The sequence below is a fragment of the Mus pahari genome, chromosome 12 (assembly GCF_900095145.1).
Source record: "Mus pahari chromosome 12, PAHARI_EIJ_v1.1, whole genome shotgun sequence".
NCBI lineage: Eukaryota > Metazoa > Chordata > Mammalia > Rodentia > Muridae > Mus > Mus pahari.
The window spans coordinates 8,299,765-8,325,775 of NC_034601.1; the positions used below are offsets into that span (position 1 = coordinate 8,299,765).

Genomic DNA, 26,011 nt, shown 5'->3' on the forward strand with positions numbered 1-26,011 from the left:
CCCATGTCTCCCCAGTCTCTTCCACTAGAGCATGGCAATTTGCTCTCAGACACATTCTGCTGGATGAAGATTCATCCAGAGCAAAGTTGTCAGTTCCTGACTAGTGCCTGGTTATGACAACCCAGGTTCTCAATGATGGATGCAGAGTATCAGAATCACCTGTTGTGGTAAGCAGCACCAAGGCCACAGGCCACCATGGAGATTCTAACTGAGCAGGTTAAGAATGGAATTCATCGCATGCTTATGGACATTTGAAAAAACAAATGGGGCTGGAGAGATGGCTCGGTGCTTAAAAGTACTAGCTGCTCTTCCAGAAGACCCTGATTTGATTACCAGCACCAACATGGTGGCTCATAACTATCTGTAACTCCATTTCCAGGGGATGACCTCCACAAGCACCAGGACTGCACCAAGATTTATGACTAAACACCCATGTATGTAAAATAAAACATCTGGATCTTTATAATGTGAAGCCCCAGCTGAGGCCTACGGTTTAGACTATGCCATAAGCCTGACACTCAGGAGAACTGCATCCCTTCCCAACTGCTTGCTCTTAACACCCTCTCCCAAATCCTGCTCCTGTTTTCCATATTCTTGCTCACTCTAGACATGGGAAATTTCTTTCCTTCTTACCATGTCCTGTGAGTTCTATTTTCTTGTCCTTATCTTGAGGAGAGGTATTTAAGCTTGCCTTTCCGCCATGTCATCTGCCACTTCTCCAAGTTTATCTTTTGATGAACTGATAAAAGCCAGACAGATATGAACTCAAATCCTTGCTCTGCCACAGCTTCTGCCTGACTCTGTGCACTTACCTAACCCTCAGTAGTCCTCAGTTTTCCATTTTATAAAATGAGCATACAGAGGTCTTTCAAATGAAGCAAGCAAAGTCCCACCATTCATGTCATCCTCCTTTTCCAGAGCCCCGCTGTCTTGTGAGAAGCCTAGCTGACTCATTTTGTGATTCTATCTTATCTCAGTCTCAGCTTGGGTCCCCCTGAGAGGGTGTCGTCATTATCTTTAAATATTCTCCTTATGGAGAACTCTTCTCCTTCACAAAAAGAATTGACTACCAAGAGTCTTTGTCATGTAACAACTTCCTTTGGATGGAATTCCACTGGATTTATTGGTGGCGGTGATCTTTCTGCCCTTCTGGCTATTTACAAGACTTATTCATTTATTCTTACATAGTTTTAGTTCCAGAAAATGTCATTCAGGTAGAGAATGGCACAGATACACTGTCTTTTCTGATCAAATTTTCATCTTCTTGCCTTCCAGCCCCTCAACAGAGATGAGATAATAGATACTCTTTGCAGATTTCACTATGAAATACCCTAACCCCAGAACCAAGCGCTACTAGGATGTAGCGCTGATGTTTGTGGTATCTAAGGTTTATGCTGATAAAAATATTCATAAAACAAGTGTATTGGGACCTCACCTTGGGACAGAAACAGGCTAGGTAATTAGTGTTTATACCAGAAATCTGAGAGCTCCTGTTCTCCAATGCCTTAGGCCTTCAGGATAGAATAATTAGAACCAAGTGTGTAGTACCAAGGTCACATGTTTAATAAAGACACAGGCTTTTCTACATCTTCAGCCTGGTAAACTTTCCTTTTCTATTACCTTTGTCTCCTAATCTATTTATTTTCCTCCCTGACCCCTAGAAAACGTCAAGTCTTATGCTCTGTAGCTATCAACCTTCTTGATTGTACACTGTGTTCTTGCATAACATGTGTATCACAAGCATCCTGTATTACAAGGAAGGGGGGGTACTGTTGCCCAGGAGAGCAGGTGAGACTTCACTGCTCACACAGCTGTGGCAACCTACAAACACTCTTCTGACCCCACCTCCCTTTCTGAGCGCTGCAGCTCAGAGACAAATAACATCTGCTGTTATATGCGATTCTTGTTTTGGCATTAAGAATAATCAGCTCAGATGTGTTTTATTTCTTTGAGAACTGGTCATATTATCCCATGCATCTCATTTCTTAACTTAGAGTTCTCCCCCACCAGATCCTTAGTAGCTCTTAGTGTAAATAATAGATGAATGTTCCAACCTAGCTCCTTGATCCTTCCCAGGATTTCTTCAGGGTTGCTGTAGACAAGAGATGTCTGCAGAGCATTTGGAATGAAATTTGCAATATGAAAATGTGTTTGGCATTTCTTATGTAACCATTTCTTCTGCAACCAGGAACTTCTGGAATATTTGTTGCTTGAATGAATAAGCTTACCTTTGACAAGAATCAAAGATGAGCTGGATTTTAAGGAATCATCTTTGTATCTTGTAGCAGGTGGAAGAATCTCTCTTGGGATTTTGCCCCAATCTAGTAAGTGGCTAACGGGGTCCCCTTCTGCTGGCTCCATTGACAGCTGTAAGGTTCTTGGGCTTTAACTGACAGGTGGGTGAAGTGGTTCTTCTCTTAGTGGAGGAGTTTGTAGCTGAGGAATTGCCTGACCCAGTGGTTCCCCAGGACTCTAACATCAGCCTACATCACTGAACTCAAATCCTATAATAAATGTTCTTTCAAGGGTTCTTTATTAAGGTGTAATGCAAACTGGTGTGAACAGGAGACGCATTTCATTAGAGGATCATTACCACCCAGGAGCAAGGCTGTTTAAAAGTGGTTTGCCATGGCAAGCTCTGCAGCCTCCAAGGGCCAGACTCCCAGTGTAAAATACCTCAATCCAGTGGATACGAGAAGCCTAGCCAGCCTCTACTGTTACCTGCCAACTTCAAAACACCCCCTAGGAAATAAATCTACTTTTAAGGCTTTACTATCCAAGACATTAGGTGCTTATGAGAAGCTCCAGCCTTGTCTGAGCTCTGCCTGCCCCTAGCTGCATGCCACAGAGCAGCCATTAGCTGCATGCCACAGAGCAGCCGCCGAAGTGCCTGGACTCCTACCTCATCTGACAAACAAAGAAGCAGAGTGGACGATCCCCTAATACCACCCCAATTTTAAAATTGTCCCAGGAAACCATCCCACCTCATCTAGTTGTCATAACAACTGTGGGGTTTTAAACACCCCGTTCATTCACTGCCAGTGCTGGTGTAAGGCCAGATTTGAATGAAGGGTTATAAGCCCTTTTATTCCAGATTTTGATTCCCCAACCCTACCTGCCTTTGTCTCTCATTCTACTTTTGCTACCCCATTCGTGCTTAGAGAGAACTTTCTTCTTAAGGACTTTAGGGCCTTCGCACATACCACATGGGCATGTCAGGGAAGCGATTGTAGAATGATGTCTGTTCCCAGGAGACTCATGGCTCAGCTATTGGCAAAAGACTAGCACAAAAGAGGGAAATGTCAGGAGCTGAGTCACATAGGACTCTGTGGGGAAAAGTATGCTGAGGTGAGATATCATTCATTCATTCACTCATTCATTCATTCGTTTGTTTATTCTCCCGGTACTGAGTTTGGTGTCCCTTGACTATAGGAGACATTGAGGCAAGGACATGGCCAGCCCTATCCACATTGTCTCTCCAGTATCCAGCACTGTATGGGGCATTTTGAACCACCTGTGCCCTTTGTAAAGGCAGTGAATTGACATATGATAAACATCATGTCAAGGCAGAACCTGGGGTGACTAGCAAGAATGAAGAAGAATGTACATGAGACTAAACTTGGTCAGGACTGAATAGTATGTCCCGACTCAAACTTTACTAAGTGAGTTCATTCAGACCCTATTGGCTTCACTGGGCCTCAGTTTCTCCTGTGTAACAGAACCACAATGACATACAGTGAATGACCTAGATAGAGGCAGTTCTCACATGTAGTAAGCACTTCAGCCCATTGCTGTCCCCTTCCAGAAGAACTGTCTACCAGTCATAACTTTCTTCTAGACTCCCAGATACACCAGGACCTTGATTGGCATGAATTTCCAGTTGACAGAGAGAGCAGAATCCATATTCTTGACATCCTTTTCTTACTTCAGGGGCCTGGTTAAAAAACAAATGCATAAGGAAACAAAGAACACATTACTTTTCTGTGAACCCTAAGAATCAGCAGAGCCAGCCCAAGCCACTTATCCAGATGTGGGTCACTTACCCATCCACCAAAGAGCCTGTACCACACACCTGACCCTTTTCACTGAGACTGTAATATGGGTTTAAACAGTTTGGAGATATTTCCAATGTTCCTTATAGGTTGACATCGTTAATATTACCCTTCCATGACCCATGTGCTGGGTGCTGGCAAGTGCAGGGTGAGGACTGATGTGTCTCTTCATAGAACAATTTGAGCAAGGCAGAAGTGTACCTAAAGATCACCTGGTGCTTCAGAGAGGGAGGGCTCCTATGTCTTCGTCAGGGGAAACTCCATCTTATTATGTGATCTCCAATGCACATGACACACAAGAAGTCACCAGCAGTCAGCATTTATCTATCATCTGTCCTGATCCAGTGGTCATAGGTTTCCAAGGTTCAACTCCTAGACTCTGTAAGTGTCTGCAGGAGTCCACAGGCCCTTTATCTGGTTCAGTTTAGCCTTGGGCACCCAGTCTAAGAAAGAAGGAATTCACCAGCATGACGATGCAATGCTGCATACCTTCATCTTCACCAAATAATTAGTTCAATGTTAAGAAACGATCTCCCTTTTGCCATTTGACAGGTGACCTTTTCCCAGAATATGTTACATCTTCTAGTAAAAATGTAAAACAACAACAACAGCTCAGGAATCACTCTTCATCCTCTCTGTGGCTACATTGTGCATAAGACCAAGGAAAAACATGAGGCCCCCAGGCATGAACTGATTTCAGACAGTTTAATTGTTTTTTGTTTTTTTTTTTTAAAAAAAAAGCTGGCTATTAGCTGAGGCTAATACCACTGACCTCCAAAGCAGCATGTGCCCAAGGGAGGCACTGGACCTACTGTACTGCGTCTATAATACTGTAGATTGATGGAGAAGCCGAGGCTCAGAATGGTTAACTGAGTTCACATTCAAGATGGCTTGACTTGGAAATCCTGTTGTTTGCACAAAACGGTGCTTCTCCTGAGCTACTTCTAACGAAGAATACCACTAGGTTAAAAGAAGAGCTGTTGAGGACCACTCCCTACGCTCCCTCCTGTGGGCCCATGGCCAACTTTGCTTCCTCCTTCTGTGGGGTCTTTTTACTCCTCACTACTGTCTCTGGGGCAAGGCTCAACAACATCAGTTGTTTTCCCTCTGAAGGTAAAAGCTTTCCCATGATGCTGAGTATAACTGAGGTGTAATATATTTGAAATATACTATGAGATACATTTTCAAGAAGCAAAACACACAGCTCCTAATTTTACAGTAGCAGTTACTGAAAAGATCCTTAGAGTTGAGTAACCACATCCCAGTAAAGGTAGTAAATAGGTCGGGACACTTGACTTTTCCTTGTTCCCCTTTCCATCCTACAGCTCTTGTTCTGTCTAAAAAGGTCCATCCCCTTTAAATGAGCATTTTTTTTTCCATCCCCAAATAGTCAGTCCCCTCATGTCAGCTCATGCCAATTATAGTGAGGACTTTAGTACTCACTTGGTAGCTCACTTATCTTATTAACGGTCAATGGATTCATAGAAGAGACTTTGTCACTGCTTTGTCAGGCCCACCCTGACTTGAAAGCTAGGACAAAGGTGACAAAGACTGGATCCTGCCTGTAAGGCAAACTGAGAAATTTCATTCAGGGAAGGATGACTCTTCTGGAGTCTGTGACTTGGGGATTGGTCTGCTGTTGTCCATGGGCAAAGGAAGATCTGGGGCCCTAGGACTATCTAGAGATGACTCCAAGTGATAGGGAGAGAACATGGCCAAGCACTGCAGGCAGGACCTGCTGAGCTCTAAATTCCTGTCCTGTCATGCTGAGCACCTCTCTGTTTGAGTGATAAGGGTGTAGAACTCAGATCCCCAGGGGGCACACGGTAATTTCAAAGTCCCTTGGCATGCCTGGGAAGCCAACCGGAAATGTTTAAATGGCCAGATCTGTGCTCTATAATTATTCCGGTCACAGGCTGTTCTCCAAATCTCCTCTCTACTGGTAGGTCTCTGGAAATCGTGTTCCAACCCAGTCTGCCCAAGTGGGTTCCTAGGAAAGAACAGAAGAGCTAGTAGCACTCACTGATTGATCAGGCCTCCAGCCAATTGGAGAAAGCGTTCATAGGCAGAGGTTGTTCTTTAAACTTTAAACTTAGTTTTAGAGAACACCAGTAATGAAGGAGTGGGGTGCACTCTGAACTTTTCTCATATTTGTTTATTTAATGAGAAGTTACTCGAGACTGTTAATAATATGAGACTACTCTCCCAAAGGGCTACTGGATACATCTGGAAGGTGATTAGATTTGGAATACCTCTTTTTATAACTCAAATTCCAGTCACATAGCTATTCTGTAAAGCAATGTATTAGTCATTCAGAATTCTCAGCTAACAAGTATGGTCATTGTAGCTTTTGGGGGTAGGCTTTCCCTACTTAGGAAAGAGTGGCTTTGGAGAAGGGTGAATCCACTCACTTTCAACAATATCTTTCACAGTTAGGCACTGTGGTAAGGCTAGTTGTACCCAATGGAGCTTTTAAAACTACGGGTAGGTGAGCATGCTCCAATCTCCTGTTACAATGATGTATCCTCTTTCAGAAGAATGTCTGTAGCAAATGGGAAGCAAATTCCATCTCTAGACACCTTGTGTACATAATTGTAAAACCAACCTCTGTAAGCCAAATGTCTTATCTTTTGTAGTGAATTGAAATTTATAGCCAGACTTCAGTTTGATGATCCTTACTCTACTGCTGTAGCCTTGGCATGATTAGGGTACTTCTCTTGATATGCTGTTAGGTCTTGTCAAAACAGGTGCATACTTAGTGCAAGGCCACACTCACTCCTCTCCTTGTTCCCTGGGTCCCCTGAGGCCAGATTCCTTGGAGGCTGCAGCTGAGGCAGCAAGCACAACCTGGGTATGAGGGTACCACAAACATGGGTTTCCTGGCAACCAGATCAGCATCTCTCAATTGTTATTTTTTAGGAAATGCTGATGGTGACTGGGCAGTGGCAACGCTTAAGTCACCCAAAGGTACCGTATTCCTTTTTCTGGCTCTTTTGTCCAGGTGTTGTCAAACTCAACATTATATAACAAAGGGACAGAGTCCCAATGTTTGTATGTGATCCAGTCATATGTGTGTCTACTCTGACCGGTACCTATAAGTCTGTGCACTCTCCAGTGCTAAGGTGTGTCTTGTAGTGTGTGTGTGTGTGTGTGTGTGTGTGTGTGTGTGCATATGTGCATGCACTTGGGTGCAGTGTCCATGCTTAGGGCTGTTTCTGGACATTGTGTTACTCCTTTGCTTGCCTCCCATTCTTAGTTGCTTTAAGGAAACACTTCTATCAGAAATGTCCCAGGAAAAGCAAATTCCCCAAAGAGAACTACAAAAGCAGAGTGGCCAAAACAAGTCACAGGACAAATTAATTCTGGAAGAATCATAGTGCTGCACGGGATGTATTTGGTTCTTCTAAGCACAGCCACGTTGTTGACTGTATGTCTGAGGAATTAGACTTTAGGGAACAGAACTGTTTTTTTCAATTTTTCTAGCAGAGTGATCAGTGGGACTAAGGAAATTTTTGAGTTGAGCTTTTGAATGAACTAGTTGGGTGACTAGGTCAAGTTATTAAATATAATTAATGTATTAATTCCCTACTATGTGCCAGAGTAAGCCCTTCACACTTCCTGTGTTGCTTAATTCTCCAAATACTTTGCTGAAGATTGTCATACCCATTCAGAACGAGGTCATGCATGTCCAAGTGAGGAAGAGTTACACTCACCCAAAGGAATTCAGTCACTAATGGTAGAACTGTAATTTGAGAGTATGTCCTTCTGATGCTAATAGATAACTTGTTTCCCAGAAGGGTGGAGGATGGAAAAAGCTGTTTTTAGAACCAACCATGAGCATTGCTCTCTTTGTTCTTCATTCCTTCTACATAGCTGGATCCCAGAATAGGAAAGAAGCAGCTGACTCAAGGAGATGAAGGTAGAGCTCTTTAAAGACCTTAAACCGAATAAGAGTAGGAGATGAACAATTCAAATTCCAGACAAGGACCTGGGTATCACTTTTGCCTTCTTCAAAGATCATTGTGACTGTTCAATAGGAACTAGACTACAGAAAGTTGGATTGGAGCTGGGGACATCAACTAGGATGTTCTTGAAGGCAGGTGGTGATCACTGGATAAAGGGAAGAGATCAGAGTGGAGGGATAATGGGGAAGCTGCAGGAGATATGAGCAAGTAGCTATGGTGGGAATAAGGACCACCAGGCAGATGTTTGTTTTTGTTTTTGTTTTTATCATGAGAGGCATGTGAACACTCCGTTGCTCAGGAGCTCCTGATTGACTCAGCCTTGGATGGAGCTGTAGGAGTTGAATTGCTGATAAATGCTGGGCTGCTGTTCTGCTGCTCTGGGTATTTCCCCACACTGCCAGAGGGACATCTTGCTGGGGGACTAATATCCTGAGCATCTTCCCAAGGCTTCAGAAAGAGATGAAGAAGAAATCAGACAAAGGCTCCAGAGCTCAAAAACAATTTGGGTTGAAGGTGTGGACACAATAGTTCCACACTGGGAAACAGGTTTGTGTTTAATAAGAATTGCCTGACTACCAGGTTGTCGACTTGAGAGAGACAGATTTTTGGGTCTTTCATTAGATAATAATTGTCCACATGTCAAATCCCATTTTTAGAAATGCAAACAATTTGGAACATGACAGATCTAACTAATTTGAGAGACATACCCAACTCCCTGTGAAAACAAAGCTATTAGGGTTTTGTGACAGCCCTGGAGAAGCAGTCTGCACCCTGGCTCTTGTCAACCTCCTGTCGTCTGATGGCTAATATTTCAGGTCATGTCAAAAGGAAAGGTGGGAAAGCTGTTTCCTGCTCAAACTAGAGCCCCTCCCCAATCTGTTCTGCTAAGTGCACCTTCATTTATTTTGTCTCTTATGGGGAGGAGAAAAAGAAGGCCAAGGCCAAATTCCTTTGAGGTCACGGGTCTTTCTCAAATGTCATCCATTCAGCTTATAGAGGAAGCATGAAATAAGGCTGGAGGTTTACACAGTCAGGCCACCTTCTTATAAGGAAGAAACGAGCTGAGTATGTTGAGCTTAGACTCAGACACACCTGAGTCCCAGTTCTACCCTTAACTTGCTATTCTTGGTGCCTTCGGCCAGACATTCAACTCCTTAGTCTGTATTTTCTTCTATCCTGGTACTTACCAGACATGACCCTGCTTTGCTTCTGAAATGAGACTCATCAGGTACATTCAAGTAGCATGGCTATAAACTCTAAACCCTGACTTTCTGACCTACAAAATGGAGATAATCCCACCAGATACTTCCTAGATGGCTACGGAAATGGAATAATGCTTTAAACACATGTCATAGCCCTGGCAAATAGAAAGTGGTAAATGTCTACAGGTGATTACTGGCATTATTTTGCTATTATTATCATCGAGTGAGGAAAAAAACCTGAGGCCCTGGAGAATTTTATTTTGCGCCAATGAAAAGCTGTTAAACTTTAACTCATTATTTCCCAAACACCTTTAACATGAGATCTTTTTATTTTAAAGCAGAGCAGTTGACATCTTAACAGCCAGTTGTTTGGAAGCTGTTGGGAGCCCACCTTTAGAACACAGGGAGCTTGGGTAAGAAAGTGTAACCGGGGTGACAAAGTCCTATAGACACATGATGACAAAGTCCCTACAGATGTGTACCTTCTCCTGCCACCTGTGCTCCTTTGATTCACCTTAGAAGAGAATCATGCCTGCCTGCTAGGACAGGAAATGACACAGGGAAGGGGCAGGCATCACATTCATCTTTCAGTGTCTATTGCTTTCCATAGATGTAGTATAACCAATTAAAGCTTATGGCTGACTAGCTTAAAAATAAATGAGACTCGGACTATGGTTACTTTATTTGACTTTGAAAATTACTGGGGGTAACCCCTATTCTATTTTTTTTAACTGCTGGGCTAGCTCCCTCCCCAGTGTGTACCCCAAATACCTGTTGTTTCTCCTGGCCATGTGTTCACGGTCCATCACCTTTCATGGCCTTGCATTAGCTCAGGTATCTTTCATGGTGCCTTCTTCTCTTTCCTCTTCCTTCTCTGCTTATTTTCCTCTTTCCACCCTGCTCAACCAGGTAACTAAAAAACCTGCCTGCCCCTAATTCCTCCTGTAATTGGCTGCAGCCATTTTTTTATTTAAATTAAGAAACAAGGTTTAAGCAACAAAAGCTGGTGAATGTGAGTATTCACTTGTAGGCCTAAACCTTCTGTAGCATTATGATACATAGCAACAGACCAAATCTCAACACATGGACATCACCCGAACCAGTCACAGATGTTGGACCACTCACACTGAACCCTGGGAATTCCAGCTGCATTTGTAGAAAGACCACAAAAGGAAGATATTGCCTCGATCTTGCAATCAAGTTGAAGCCAGCTTTTGGGAAACTGTTCTCTACAGTGGATGTGGATCTTCCAGGGCTGCACTGGAGTGCTTGATTTGAAGGAAGCTGCCGTTGCTCACTTGTTTTGACTGCTTCATTGTTTGCCTTTATGTTCTTACTCAAGCCACTCATGTGCTCTGAACTCCTGTTTCTTCCATTGCTAACCTGGAGGCAATCAGAGTAGCCATTCTGCATGGGGTTGGTGAGAGTAACTGTATGAGGCCATGTGAGTAGGAGTCAGCACAGGGCTTGGTGTACAATAGGTTCAGAGAACACATAAAAAATGCCCAGTGCTCCAGAGGCACTCAGATCTTCAGAGAGAATTCTTAGTAACAGTAAAGGAGCCTTTCAAAAGGTAGTACACAGGTAAGAACACTGGGATACCATCCCTCTTCCTCTTAAGATAACATGGGGTTGCTGAAGAAAATTTCATCTCAGCAGGATTAAGGCTGAAACCCAGAGCCTCATTCTGAATCACTGGAGTTGTCAGTTGCAAATGTAAGTAGTGGGTCCACTCACCCCCAAGGACCTGGGCCTATAAGTATATGTGCTGGGGGAGGTCCCAGCACATTCTTCCTTTAATATACCTACCATTCGAATATTCTTATGCATGCTATAGTTTATCCCACTTTGCCTAATACCAAACCCTAAATGCAAACACAAATATATAACAGCCATCCTAGAGCACCAATTTTCATAGGCCCTCATTCTTCCCATGATGCACCTCCACTCATAATCCAACAACTTTTACTACATATTCTCAGAGATGCAACTATTACTACAGTCAATTTTAGATCATTTTCATTAGCTGAAGAAAACAAAATAGCCCCCTTAGCTGTGCTTCTCCTAGGCAACCAACACATGTGTTTTTGATGTTTGCTAAAAAGTATATTACTTGTGGCAGTTAAAACTACAACACAGTTGGAAGAACATTGGTTAGGGGACATTCTTACACATCATTTCCTACACTACAACTTAGGGGACACAAAAGAGTGACTTGACAACCAAGATGCCCAGTATCTCTGGGTCTTAATTCCTTTTCCCACCACACACAGAAAGAACAATGGTCCCTTGTCTGTCTCATTTCTTTAAGATGCTTTGAATGTGATTATGAAATTGAAAGGCTAAAAATTATCTAGCCCATTGTAGGTACTAAAAAATTCCTAGTCATTTCTGTCTCCTAAGACAATAGCTATACCATGTGTACTGCACACGTATGATCTCAGCACTCTGGAGGCTGAGGGAGAAGGATCCTGAGTGTTGGGCTAGCCTGAGCTACACAGTGAGACACTCTCTTAATGAAAACATAGAAATGAATAAGGAAGGAATAGACAAAAGAAGGAAGAGAACAAATGTCTCTTGGGGTGAATTGTTCTTCCAAGGGCGCTATAGGGGGCAGAGGACAAAAGCATACCTTTGATTTGGTCACATCCTCATTGGTGCACACACAGCCTACAGTCCATGCTGGTGGCACTCCCACCCACAGGCAGCCTTAAGACATTACTTTCTGAAATTCTGGTCTTTGCAACTTCCTGATTCTGGTTATTGATTTGGTGGCAAGCAGTAGGATACAGAAGAGAAGGAGGAATGCAGGCGATGAAAACTGATTTTGTTTTTGAAATAAAAATCAGATCCCACCCGATCCTCCATTCAGCTACTCCGAAAGCACAGGCAGCTGCAGAGCTCTGATGAACCCGCCTGAGAACCGACTGGCCATGAAATGAGTCTGTGCAGAGAGCTCTCTGGCCTTCCTAAAACGCCATTACATCAAGATTGCAATACAGTTTTGCAGTTAAGAAGTGTGTCGCTCTGAGCATAAGGCAGCCAGACCCATACATTGCAGAGCCTTCTTGCATTGATGCTCACAACATGGAGTAGACACTCAGCATAATTGTTGTTGAAAGAGCAGCAAATTCCAGGGCAAGCCTGTCCTGTTCTTAAAATGAGTGTGAAACAGAAACAGACTGAGAAAGAGAAAAGCAAGGACCACTTCTCCTGGAAACCAAGGGCTCCTCTTGGGAGTGAGGAAAGATTAGCTGTTTCTTCTACCTAGTGTCTCTCATCATGTCACAGCAAGTAACAAAGGAGCTCAGACCTTACAGCTCAGGAATCACTGGGCTCAGAGACTGTTTAGAGGAGGAACTCTTTGTACTGGTGATTTATGTGAGGTGGGAGGTTCTTTTGATATAAGCTGAGTTTACCCACAAACAGGGGTGACTAGCTAGACATTGGCTCTGTAGGCTTTTTTTTTTTTTCTGGAATGAGCAGGCTGAGACCCATTCTAGTCATGAATGCACTGGGAAGCAACCAAACCCAGCAAACACCCTCCCAACCTTCATCTTTGTCCTGTCTGTGAATGTTGTTAGTCACGGGGATGAACTCAGAGCCCAGAGGTAGAAAAGAAAATAAGAACTCCCCCACCCCACCCCTCACCCTCACCCCAGAGGAGTTTCAAAATCACATGGAGAATGGAGAAAAGTCACTCCAAATCTCACCATTATGGACTTTAAGATCATCCTGGAAGACAAGAAGTGGCAGGCAGTGAGTGCAGGGTGTAGGATAAAATACCCTTCCTCCTTAGTCGCTTCAGTCAACTCACACCTGTACAGTTCAGCAGCATGGAGGTAGACCAGAAGGCAAACCGTGCCATGGCGTTTCTGAGAACTATGTATGTGTAGCAGCAATTCCAGACACACGGGAAGGCAGTGGACAGGTACAGTTCATGCCGGGCTGGATTGCATCCGAAGCTTTTTGGTTAGCTCTGGCTAGAGCAGAGCCCCAGACACCTTTGTGTAGCAACCTTGCTGAAAATGGAGACTGCTCAGCCAGACAGCTTAAGGGAAGAAGAGCCAAAGGGCCCATCGTGTCAGAAGACCCTCAGCTACAATAAAGCAGCTCATGGTACCGTCTGGAGAGCTTTGATGCAAAGCCCAAGCCAGACAGTTCCAGGGTCTTCAAGACAGAAGAAGACCAGTCTCCAGATGGCATTTTCTGCTTTTGTTTTTGTTCTTTTCCTGTCTCAGAGAGGCTTGCTGCAGGAAAGATATGGTGTTCCCCGTGATGAAAAACAAGATACCTTAAGAGTCATTAGGGCCTGACTTAATGCAATCCCCTCTCCTTTCCAGGCTTGGAACCAAGTAAATGGGACTAATTTGCCATAAAGATATGTCTTCTTCTCTCCTCTGTGGCCCTGCTTAGCAGCCCTCAGACAGATCAGCTCTTCTCAGTCTTTCTTATTCCTGCCTGCTGAGACAGCCTTGGGGAACCTGGATAGCTTTACAGCATGCATTTCAAAGGCTAGAGGATGCAGTGAAAAACCTGAACTGTCTGCCTTTTACTTTTTCATTTAGCTTGTGAAGGGGGAAGAAAAAAAAAAGGCAGAGACCCAGAAATCATTTCTATAGAAGCTAAAGTAAATATTGCCTAACATTACGGAAAAGCTCTACAAATACAGTGGCCTTGGTGAAAGATGTGTATTTCTTCTGCCACATTGTTGCCCCGGGTGGGTGGGGCAGCACTTGGCTCTAGTGTTCATCAGGGACCCAGGCTCCACTTGCAGCTCTGGCTTTCTGCTGTGTTACCATGATTTGCATAGCCAGAGCTGGTTGGTCCATAGAGCAACGTTACTCAGCTTTCCCTCACTGTGACAAAACACCTCAGGGAACAACTTAAGGGGAAGAAAAGGTTTATTTTTGAGTTGTATGTTCAGGGCATCTTGGCCCTGTTGCTTTGAACCTGTGCGAAGGCTGACTGTCTGGAGAGGGGGAATGCGGTGGAGCAACACTGCTTGAATCCTGGTGGGTGGGAGGGCTCTAATTCTACTTTCTAAAGGTCCGCCCCCCCCCCCCCCCGTCTCTCAGTGGTGCCATCAACTGGTTAGGATTTTTACCACTATGAGAAAATACCTGAATTCATAGTTTCAGTCCATCATGGCAGGGAGAGAGAAACAAAACTAAGCGGTTCACATTAAGGTAGCCAGGAAGGAGGGAGGGATGCAAATTCCTATTTCATTTCAATGTCCCTGAACCCCCTGCTGCAGCTCTGCTTTGGCTTCCAGGAGCTTCATGTGGGATTGAGAAACTACAGGTTGACTCTTCCTTGCCTTGGGAAGTGGTTGCTGATAATGGAAGAGAAGCCACGGAGGAGTGCTGCTTACTTGCTTGCTCCTCACTGCTTGCTCCGCCTACTTTTAATACAGCCCAGGACCACTCATGGTGGCCTGGGCCCTCTCATATTAACCATTATTAAGACAGTCCCTACAGATTTCCCTACAGACCATCTGAGGGAGGCTGTTTCTCAATCGAGGTTTCTCTTCCTACGTAACTCTAGCTTGTGTCAAGCTGACAAAAAAGAATTCAACTGAGACACTGGGTAAATAAGAGGAAAGAAGGCAAAAAGGTGTGTGAAGGAGAACCACACACAGTAAAGGCATAAAGGCAAGCTATCACTCAGTACCACGGATCTGGGCAGTGAGGAGGTAGACTATATCAACACTCAGCAATCTACTAGATCTTATCCGCTTAATTCCTCCTGTCTCCATTTAACCCTATTCTACCTTCCCTGAAACATGCCTGCTAAGGAATGCCCAAGCCTCTGCAGACTTTCAGGCAGACACATGAACCTTACCTCATTAGTCTGAGACATAAATGCTTAATTGAAGCTCTAGTCCTTCAATCTCTGGTAAGAACAGGCCCCTCAGTCTTTTGTGTTATGGACTGGATGACCAGGTAATGAAACAGCCTGCCCATCTCTAATGTATTAGAGAATAACACCAGTCCGGCTTTTCATCGACAGTTTCCTTTCTTCATCAAATACAACATTACACCCCCAGCTGTGCCCAAGGCACTGGGCTTGGTGTTTGAGGAATAGCAATGAAGACAGATACTGGTCTACCTTATTTTCTAGCCAAAGGGAAAAGAAAATGCTAAGAAAGATAAGTTCATATAGCAATATGAATGATGGCATATTGCGGGGGCATTAGAGAAAAATATTTCTCTTGGGCTAGCGGGAGGGCTGTTCGGAGGAAATAGGTTTTGGTTAGAGGGGCAAAAAATGAAGAGTGTTCAAGTTCAAGCTAGTAATTTAGTGATGCACTTCTGTGTTCAAGTATAGAAAAGAATCCATGTATCCTGGGTAGATGGTGCCCTCTGATCATGTCTACTAAGCTCAGGCTCTGAGCACATGTACAAATAAGGACGTTATAAATGTAACCGGATTAAAATAAGAACCCGGTGGATTAATGTGGGAATCTAATATATGAACTGAGGCTATACAAGAAGAGATACACCTGAAAACACACACACACACACACACACACACACACAGAGAGAGAGAGAGAGAGAGAGAGAGAGAGAGAGAGAGAGAGAGAGAGAGAATGATGTATGGTCAGAAGCTATGAGACAATGGATGCCAGTAACCAATTGCCAGCAACCAACAGAAAGTAGAAAGGGCAGAGCTTTTCGAGAAAGCATGGTTCTGACACCATGGTAACCACAAATTTCATCTCTGTTGTCTAAAGTCAGTTTGTAGTACCTTGTTGCAGCAGCCTTGGAAGAAGATGCGTCCTGCGATGGCTCCTCCATCAGTATGGAATAGAGGAGTGTGCACAAAGATCAAGGGTCAAGTTGTGCAAACTTCGGGGGGGGGACTTCTGTAAAGAAAGCAGATCCTGTGTTGTAGCAGAGAGTTTTGGTACATTGCTTTCTGCTCCCAGCATGTTGCACACCTGCCTAGGAGCTCTCTTTGGATCCGTGAATGAAAGACACACACACACACACACACACACACACACATTACCTTATTTTTAAAATGCCTTGTCTACCTCAAAGGCTGGGCACGCCTAAATCTTCCACTGCTACCCTAGGCCCAGTCAGGGAAGTGGCCAGTGGCCACTTACCCCAAATCTCACATGGCTGGTTGGCTTTATCTCCTGGGGCTCCTGCATCCCATCCTTCTACCCTGAGTCATGGCAGTTCACTCCTGTTCCTCTCTGAGTCCTCGCCTGCACAATTCTAAGGGTCCCACCCCATGCCCAGCCATCTTTATTGGCATCTTTATTGATCGACCAAAAATCAATTGGAGACAAGGACTTTTAGTTTGGACATACAGATTCCCTATTAAATCAAAGCATTAGAACCAATCTCCAACCCTGTGTTCACATGAGATGCCAAGATTAGTCATTATATTTTATCATACCACTGAACCAAAGGCAGAGATACACAAGGCATGGTGAAAGCTGGTTGTGGAACATTGTTGCCCAGGTGAAACTCACTACTGGAGAGGCTCATGAATATCACCAGGTGAAAGCAAGTTGTAAGAAGCCCTCCTGGGGATTCCTTTGGTTTATAGAAAGGAGGTAGGTGGGGGGGCCACCCGCTGAGCCCTCAGATGTGCAGCTTGTCTTGGAAGCTGGTTAGTGTGGTGACACTGTTTCCACAGATGCAGAGCTCTAGCCCACCTTGCACCTGCGTAAGTGTCCTCTGCTAATTAAGAAAGAGACAGATGGAGGAAGGTACCATTTTATTTTACTGCCCTGGCTTCTTCAAAGTAATTAGGCTCATTGGAAGAAAAGCACCTTTTTCTTTATCCCTGCCTTCTTTTTCAAGTAAAGAGAAAATTAAAACCAGAGAGTTCTAGTGTTGCTGAGTGGCCACAACATCTGTTTTCTTGGTTGGCTTCTCAGCCATCTGCCCATGAGGTGGTGGGGCTGATTAGGTTAATGCATTCGCTAATGGAGCTTACGAGACTGCTCAGTGAATCTGTTATTTCCTTCACTGGGTGCTTTGTGATATATTAAAACAGGGACCACACTGTCTGTAGTGGCCAGGTAAGCAGTGCCCATCTCGCTCCAGCAAGAAGAAACCAGAAATACTGCGTGTATGTGTGTGTGTAGGGGGGTGAGGGTGGAGGATATTCATGAAAACTGCACTACCAGGTGACGGGTGGCTAAAATCATTGTAAAAACATCCTCTCTGGTGTCTGCTCTATCCCTGGGTACTAAAGCTATGTTTGTACTTCAGTTCTCTAAGACACCCCAGAGTCCCATGGAGGAATTTGGTTAGACACATCAGGAGGCACGGATGAGACAGTTTTGCCTGTGGGGCATTGGATGACAGTGGTGTGATTTTGCTTTCCTCTCTGTGCCACCTGGATGTTTCAATTTCCCAAAGCAACCATACTCCGTCATCCCACCACAGGGTTTTGTGAAATGCTTCTGTATATCAATTATCAAGTGCTACACTACAGACGGTTCTAACACTTGGTGGCTCAGCATCGCCACCATTTCTTGGGGTCCTGCTTCTGAACCTCCTTCAGGTTTGATGGTATGCTCTAGGTAGCACTTACCCAGGCTGACTATCGATGATGCTCCAGGATGATCCTCTCATTAGCTATCTGGTCACTGGATGGCTGTGGGCGGTGTGGAATGTGAGTGGTAGGCCTGTGGGTTTCTCATCCTCTGAGGTCAAGAAGCTGGGCTTCCCACGGAATGGGGTTCTGGAGCAGTTTCTTGGAGCAGCAGCTACTATCCAGTCAAAGCAAGCAACAAAGCAGACCCAATTTAAGGGGTGCAGAAGTCAACTTTGTCTCCTGATGGCAGGAGCTTCCGAGGACGGTGTGACGATTCCCTCATCTGGCCACTCATCACCTTTGTATGCCTGCTTTAAGAACATTTTTTTCCATGGAAGCCTGCCTTGACACTTAATTTCCTGTATATTCCCTCATGGAGTAACTGGGTACTCAACCAACATGGCAAGAAGAGCAAAGTAAAGGGCACATGCCTACTTTAATGGATGCCTACTTCATGACCACAAGTTGCCTAGTACACAATAAGTACTCAATAAATATATATATTGATGGCAATTCTGTGCTACTTCAGTAAGGCAAAATGTAGGTAATAGATATGTATTGATCAGGGCTATAGGGATTATCGTTCTGTAGCATCTTTATCTCATGTGCTTTATTCTTCATAATAAATCTGACTGTTTTTAATATTATCCTCATTTCATCCTAAGGAAACAGGTATGTGGTGTTAAGTGGCATTTCCATAGTCTATCTGATTTCAGAGTCTATACACTTTTTGAGCTTCACTTCCCAAGGTGCTTCCAATACCAGGTTCAACAAGAGATCAATTCGTGTTGGGAATGGAGGAAACTGTGAGAACCCACCCATATTCCCTGACAACCCAAGAGTCCAATGCTCCCATGCATGCTTCTCATTAGGAGTTTCTGAGAAGGCACCAACTCATTCATAATTAGTTTTCTCTGCTTGTTAAAATGGGAGCCTTTGAACCGTGTTCCGAGCAGACCTTGGGCTTAGTCTAAGGTCTGAGAAGTTGGAGTATGAAATGATCCTGCTAGGTCATGACCAGGTACATCATGAGGGTAAGTGAGATTTTTTTCAGTAAGAGATGTCTGGGAGATAAGTGGAAAAGGTAATTCTCCATCATCCTCTTAACCAGATGTGTTCCTCTGCGCTCTACAGCTGTAGCATGGAAACAATGACAGGAACCTCTGAGAAGGGGTCCTGCCACTGAGAGTGCCCAGAAAGGAGAAGCCTCTCAGGTGGGAGGTACTTGAGGATACTATTGTGAGTTGGGAAGCCATTGCCCTTCAATTTCCTATAGATACTGTGTGTGCCACTGTGGTCGAGGGCATGGATGCTCCTGCGGTTCGCAAACCCATCTGATGATTAGGATTGATTGCTTGGACTTAAAGACAAATGGTGCCTAGGCTTGCCTCTCAGGGATCCTGATTAAGCATGTTCAGAGCTGGTCTGGGAGTACTTGGCGCCTCAATCCAATGTGGCTGTTTTTATTACCAGGATTTTGGTACTAGCTGTGGGTAACCTTAGTTGGGTCATTTCATGTGCTTGAATTTGATGGTTCCCTAATTTGCACAGCAGAAGCCATGTACAGAAGTCATAATCCCCATCCTTCCTACATCTGTAGAGGAAAAAAAAAATCACATGATAAAAGAACCAGAACTGTAGTTACTGAATTTTTGTCATCTCACACACCTGTAATGCAGTTAGCAGTATGGTAAATGAACAGGTACTTCTGACTACTAGTGAGATGCCATTTCAAAACTATATTGTTAAGAAATAAATCTAAAATAACAAACAATCTTAGGAATGAAAATTAAAGGAGATAAAATAAGAGGAAATGATAAAGGGGAAATCATCAGATTATCGGATAAATAAAGATATGAATAAAGAAAAATAGATAAGGCCCACCTCTAGGTGAAGATAGATAATTAATGGCTCTTGGGAAAGGGAGAAATGGTCTTCTCAGCCCCCCCCCAAAGGTTATCCATTCAGTCCAAAGTGGTCAGTTCCAGTGCAACACTAAGAGAACTTGTCAGATTGGGTTTGTGTGTGTATACCAATAGTAACTGAAGGGGCGATTTGCAGGGTAGAAGGGGATATGGGGGAATTGGAGAGAGAGAGAGGGAAGAATGGAAATGTTGTGAAAATAGTACTCACTTAAGACATTCTCAAAAAATAAATGAAAAAGAGAAAATGAAGGAGAAAGGAGGGGATCACTTAATGAAAGTGAGGGTGTGGTCAAACAGTGGAAACTGCTTCAAATCTTGATAGCCAGCAAAATCAAGAGCTTTAACAGTGCTACGCTCTTTGTAAAAATCTTTCTACCTTGGGTAGTCCAGATCAGAGACCTCCCAACAGTTTCTCAAAGGGCTGAGCAGTAGATACTTCAGTTCTTTAGCTAGGGTTCGTCTGCCACAGTAACTCAATTATACCACAGTTGTGGGCAATAGGTAAAAGAACGGGCATAGCTTTGATTTCGACAAAGCATTGTTTATAACAACAGGAGACCACTGTTTGCTAATTCTGGTGCAGATTAAGAAAATATGTTTTAGAATTAATCTTAATTCAAAAGATTTGAGTAAAAACATTGTCATTTCAGCTTTATTTATAAAAACAGAACATTAGCGTAGCTTAACTTTTCATAAATAAGAGGTCAGTAAAATTTGCAGGTTGGTGAAATATTTTGTAGTTATTAAGCTGTTGTTGTTAGTTACTTATGGCAAGTCAGGAGAAACTCCATATTCCATTGCAGGAGGAGTTAGAGCTGTTTCGATAACAATGGTGGCTCAGATAGAAGCACAGAGGATTCACTACACATCAGACCACTTAGCTTTTGGTACAACTCCATGGAATAGACTTTTTGTTTTGTTTTGTTTTGTTTTGTTTTGAGTACTTTCCTTACCCAGAAGCGAAGTGGGTGGTGGAGGAACTTAAGCAAGGCAGCCAAAGTTACTCAGGTAGCTGGTGGCAGAGCTAGTATTTGAGCATGATACTACCTAATGCTTAAAATGAAAATAGAAGCAATCACTTAAACCAGTAAAAATCCAGGAGAGGGGTAGGGAAAGGACTCAGTTGGTGAAGTGTTCTACAGACAAGCACAGGAACGCGAGTGTGCACCCTAGAAATCGCATACAAGGTCAGGTATAGAGCATAACCCCATACTTCAGTGCTGGGGAAACAGATAGGAGAATCACTGGGGTTCCATGGCTGGCAGGCTGGCAGAACCTATGAGTTCTGGTGAAAGTGAGAGATCCTGCCTCAAAAAAACAAGACAGAGAGTAATTGAGAAAGACATCTGAAGCTGATATCTGCTTTCATGTGTTTCCTCTAACACATACACACAAAAGCTGGGGGAGGCTAAATGAGGATCCATCCATCAGCTGATACTGCCGGTCTTGAGTGGTAGAGGGCTTTTTCTAGAGAGGATTATCATTTTAGTAATGAAGAAACAACATTTGGATGTTAGAAAATCCAATGTTAGCGGCAAGTGGTGTGGAGCTTTGGTGGGAGAAGTGTTTAGTTGGGGTGGTCTAGGTATGTTTAATTGGGGGTACCTTTAAATATCTTGTTCTTGTTCTGCTCTGAACTGTGAGGAGGCCATGGTGCCCCAGTTGCCTCTGTCTTGTTCCAGGTGGATTGTGTCCTGTCTGGGTTGTCATATTTTTTTTTCTTCAGTATTCTCTAATTGGCCTGCCTAAATCCCTAACTCTCTCTTTTCTCTTCTTCTCCATCAACACATCCCACTGTGCAGCTGACAAGGTCAATGATGACTTCTATGCCAAAAGAAGGCACCTGGCAGAGCTGGCTGCCAAGGGAAACCTCCCTTTGCACCCTGTAAGAGTGGAAGATGAGCCTCGCGCTTTCAGCCCGGAGCACGGACCTGCACAGCAGAATGGACAGAAGTCTCGCACCAACAAGATGCCCCCGCATCCCCTGGCCTACAACTCTACTGCCAACTTTAAGACCTGGGACCCCAGTGACCAGTCTCTCCGGCGGCAGGCTTATGGCAACAAGGGCAAGCTTGGCATAGCTGAGTCGGGCTCTTGTGACCCCTTGGGGACTCGCACCCAGCACTTCCCACCCACACAGCCATATTTCATCACTAACAGCAAAACAGAAGTGACTGTCTGAGCTTTTACTTCAGGGAGCACCCTGGAGACCACACTCAACCGAGAGAGGCAAAAAAATATCATCCCACTTACACCTTCCTGGTCCTGTACTCCCCTACCCCCAACCCCTCAGCAGACACACACACTCCGTTTGTTCTACAGGAACCAACCACAGACCTACTCATACGGAGTCATGCTTTGCCTGGGTCATGCCTACTATGCTCCCACAGGCAGCTGAGCGAGACCGAAGCGTGGACATTCAGCAATATAGAGGGGGAAACTTTCAGCTTCAGGCCCAAATTGTGGGGGGCTCGTTTCCTTTTCCCCCAACAGAAAACTGAAATCCATTATAACAGGTAGATAAGTAGCACAATTTAGACAAACTGCCCATGGAGCGCATTGGGTCCCCCCTGTTCTGTCTTTCCTGGTAGAAGGAAAAGGGTGGGCACACAAAGAGGAGTGTGCCAGAGTGCTTGGGAAGGAATTTGCTCGTGTCACAAGCATTCCCTAGTCCCAAGAAGTGATGCAAACACAGAATAGTGAGAAGTGTGAGGCAGTAATGGACCCTGAATGTCACACTGATGGAACATTGCATACCATTGAAGCTGAAAGCAAAAAAGTAAGAAGACTCACAAAGTAAGTCTTCTCTAAACCCTTGGTCAATGATAGGAAAGGGAAGAACATTCTAAAGAACTCCCTGAAAGACCATGATGTTGGCAGTGATGGGCTTTTATGATGGCCAAGGGATCCAGAGAATAATAAAGAACTTCTAAAGTGACACATTAAATGAACATACAAAATATTAATTTTGCCCGGGACTTAGAGAACCTGCCGTTGGAGAGTTAACAGCAGGTAGGCACCAAGGAGCCTTCACTTCCCGGGTCATCTCCAAGAACTGGAACAAAGACAAAAACTGTCCTCTATCAACTGTCTGTCCCCACCACTCTTTCCCCTTCAGCATTCCGCTGCCACTGCTGCCAAACTTCAACTGCTTTGGAGTGAAAAATGTCATAAGTGTGGGTGGTGCCTTCAGTGTGTTGCTGTTGTTCAAGTGATGGTCTCGTTTCCCAAGTGCATCCTCTGTTCCTTTAACCTTCCTGCCTCCTGTTTCTCCTGCAGTAGTGATGTTCTGTCTTTCCTTTGTAGGTGAGCCCAGACAATTAACACCCTTTGAAGGAGCTGCTACAATGTCAGTGGTACCTAAGAATACCCCAGTTCCCACCCTCCCACCAGATTACCTCCAGGGGCACCTTCATGCTATCCTTTCTTACCCGGACTCTCCCAAAGTTGCTTTAAAGATTGGTTCCTTCAGCCAACAGCCGTTGGATCCCAACAAGGAAGGTCCTCCTGAAGGTCTTTTGTTTAGTGGAAGGGCAGACAGGTGCATGGAGAGGCAAGAGAGTTTTGTTTAGAAAGAAAAGTCTGCAACTATCCCCCGAAACTCTGAGCTAATTAACAGGAATCTTCTAAAAACTCACAGCTTCTTTGGTGTAAAAATCTAGTGAAATAGAATTGGAGCATTCCATGTGATGCTCTCTGGCATCACAGCATCAGCATACCAGATCGTTTCCATGTTCCAAGCAAGTAGAGAGAATCTGGCAATATCTTTGATCTTTCTAGGGCTATCTCCCATCTGAAGCATGGGGAATCTGACCTAAGGAAAGCCTTTTCAGTTTTTTTTTTAAAAAACAGTACTCTGTTCTTATTTACAGAAGAAATTCTGCAAAGTTCAAACTTTATAAGATTCTCAAAAAGAAGAGGTGCAGAGGTCAACACAGAGTTCAGTGGTCAGAGTAAATGTTGACAGCCCTGCACTCTCCATAGGGGAGTATGAGCTACTGGCTTGCACATCTCTCTCTTTGACATGAGTTAGTTATGTCCTCGCCACACATCAGCATCCAGGGATTATCATCACAGTATTGGTATCTGAATGCATTTGCTTTTAAGCCATGTTATTTTAAAAGGGAAGCATCTTGTATTTATCACATATACAACACTAGCATCCATTGCCATGAACAGACAATAAACATTATGGGAAACATATTAGCCTCAAAGACAAAACTCTAGTGACGGTCTAGCCTGCTCTCTTGTTTCTCAAAAAGACCATAGTCTGGTTAAAGATACTGGTACACAATAGAGAGTTTGTCCTTGGAGTAATCCAGTGAAGGGGAAAGCAGATGAAAAAAAAAAAAAAAAAAAAAAAAACCTCCCTCTTTAAAGTTGGTGTTAGATCGTGCCCTGTATCCATATGCTACCTCCATGACATACAATTTGCATGCACTAGTGGCATACAGCCCTACTTCAAGAAGTACTTACCCGAGATGTTCGTTTCAGGTCAAGTTCTGCGGTCTTTTCCTTCCTTCTAGCTCATTTTCTTCTCTCCACTCCCCTCACTTGCCCTTCATCTAACTCTAACTTAAAAGACTTTCTTGATCATTAGTCTATATTAGTCTATTTCTTACTCATCCTTCTTTTTGAAGATGACTTCATTCAAGTAGACCTGGCTCCTCAGTCTGCAATTGTAATTTTGACTTCCAAGACACAGTCTGGCCACTAGCATGTCGCATACACTTCCCAGGTAATGCGGTCATAGACAGCTCGCACAGTGCTTGCCTCGTTGCTTCCTCTTTGACTTTGGGAGATGAACTGAGGAGTGACAATCAGTAGAGAATATCTGTTTATTATTTGCCTTCCTCTTGGGAAGGTAGATAAACCTTAAGATATTGAAAGAGAACATGACCTATACAACAATTGAAGAGAAAGAGTAAGATTATAAAACTTTTCTTCTCCTTCCATGTGATCCCCAATTTCTAACTCTATGGGACCAGATCATGGCTTCCCGTACCTTCCTGGAGTCTCAGCCTCCATCCGCCTTGGGCTCTGCCTGGAATTCCCATCTAACCTCCCCCAGGTTTTTTTTTTTGTGTGTGTGTGTGTGTAAATGGAGCATATTTTATGTGCAAATATTTTAGTAACCGTATGTTCTGCAAGTAAACCTGTGTTAACAGTTGTCACACTGCAGAGTTTATGATACAATAACACTTCCTACAATGAAGAAAAAAAAAACATTTGTTTGTTTTCTAAGAATGTTTATTTGTAAACATATGTATTCACTATATTAATATGAATTTCTTACCTGGCAATAAACTGATTATATGTGATGCTCAGTGTGTCTTCTCATGCTTCTGGAGGCCCTGAGGCTGCTGTGAGCTTCCTGTGGGAACCTAATGTAACTGCTCAGCACTATTCTTCCAGGCTCACAGAACAAATCCTCTCTGGGAATGGAAGCTCCTAGTTGTCGGCAACTTATACAAGATTTCCAGACCTATTGTTCAGTCTTTTTGGTAAGTATGCACATGTCAAAATTAACTGGGTCCTTACATTTCTGGGTCTCTTTATCATCACTACATCCATATCGATAAGAACCTGGCTGAACCTCAGACATTTACTTCTGCTAGTAACCAGGTGGTGGTAGGCATGACTACTGTGACAAGATGGGAGAAGGCTCTTTCCCTCTTTATTCAACTATATTTCCTAGCTGGCCTCCATCATTTCTCCAGCATCAGACAGAAACTTGTTAAAAATGGCACTTCCTGAAAGAGGCTGAAAGTCTGAAACACCAAGGGAAAGAAATTTACTTCAGACGTGAACCAGGGGTCTCGGGGGATGGGGGGAGTGTGGTGGCTAGATGGCTCAGCAGGTAAAGGAGCTTGCCAAGTTTGTAACCCACCTTTAATGAACCTGCAAGGTAGAAGGAGAGGACTGACCCCTGCAGGCTGTTTGCTGATGTCCAAAAACACTCTATGGTATGCATGCAACCCTCCAAATAAATCCATGTTTTCACATTTACTTACATTGCTTACAGCTGAAAAATATTCCATCCATTTTATGTCACACATTTTTGTTATCAATTTATCTTTTAATGGGTGCTTAGGCTGGTTCCATTTCCTTGCTCTCATGAATACAAACTCTGGAAGGAGGTGCATTTTAAAACCAGCATCCAGGGGGTAGACAGGGCAGATATCTGTGAGCTTGAGGCCAGTGGGGTCTATTTGGTGAGTTCTCAGTGAGACAAGACTCAACAGTGAGCTGCTGTTTCTAAAGGAAGGAAAGTGTTAAGAACATACTCTCAGATAAAGCTG

At 43.9% G+C, this 26,011-nt stretch overlaps 1 protein-coding gene across 2 annotated transcripts in view; it reads left to right on the forward strand.

The window, feature by feature from the left end:
- The window catches only part of Shisa9 (shisa family member 9), a 288,337-nt gene extending 263,306 nt beyond the window's left edge, over window positions 1-25,031 (forward strand). Inside the window, exons 5-6 of one of the 2 annotated variants that reach the window (XM_021209826.2) lie at window positions 6,972-7,019; window positions 21,512-25,031. In XM_021209826.2, the coding sequence (XP_021065485.1) occupies window positions 6,972-7,019; window positions 21,512-21,891 (428 nt within the window). In that variant the 3' untranslated portion in view covers window positions 21,892-25,031. The remainder of the gene's footprint in view (window positions 1-6,971; window positions 7,020-21,511) is intronic. The other variant, XM_021209827.2, reaches the window with a different exon arrangement.
- Window positions 25,032-26,011: the final 980 nt, after the last annotated feature.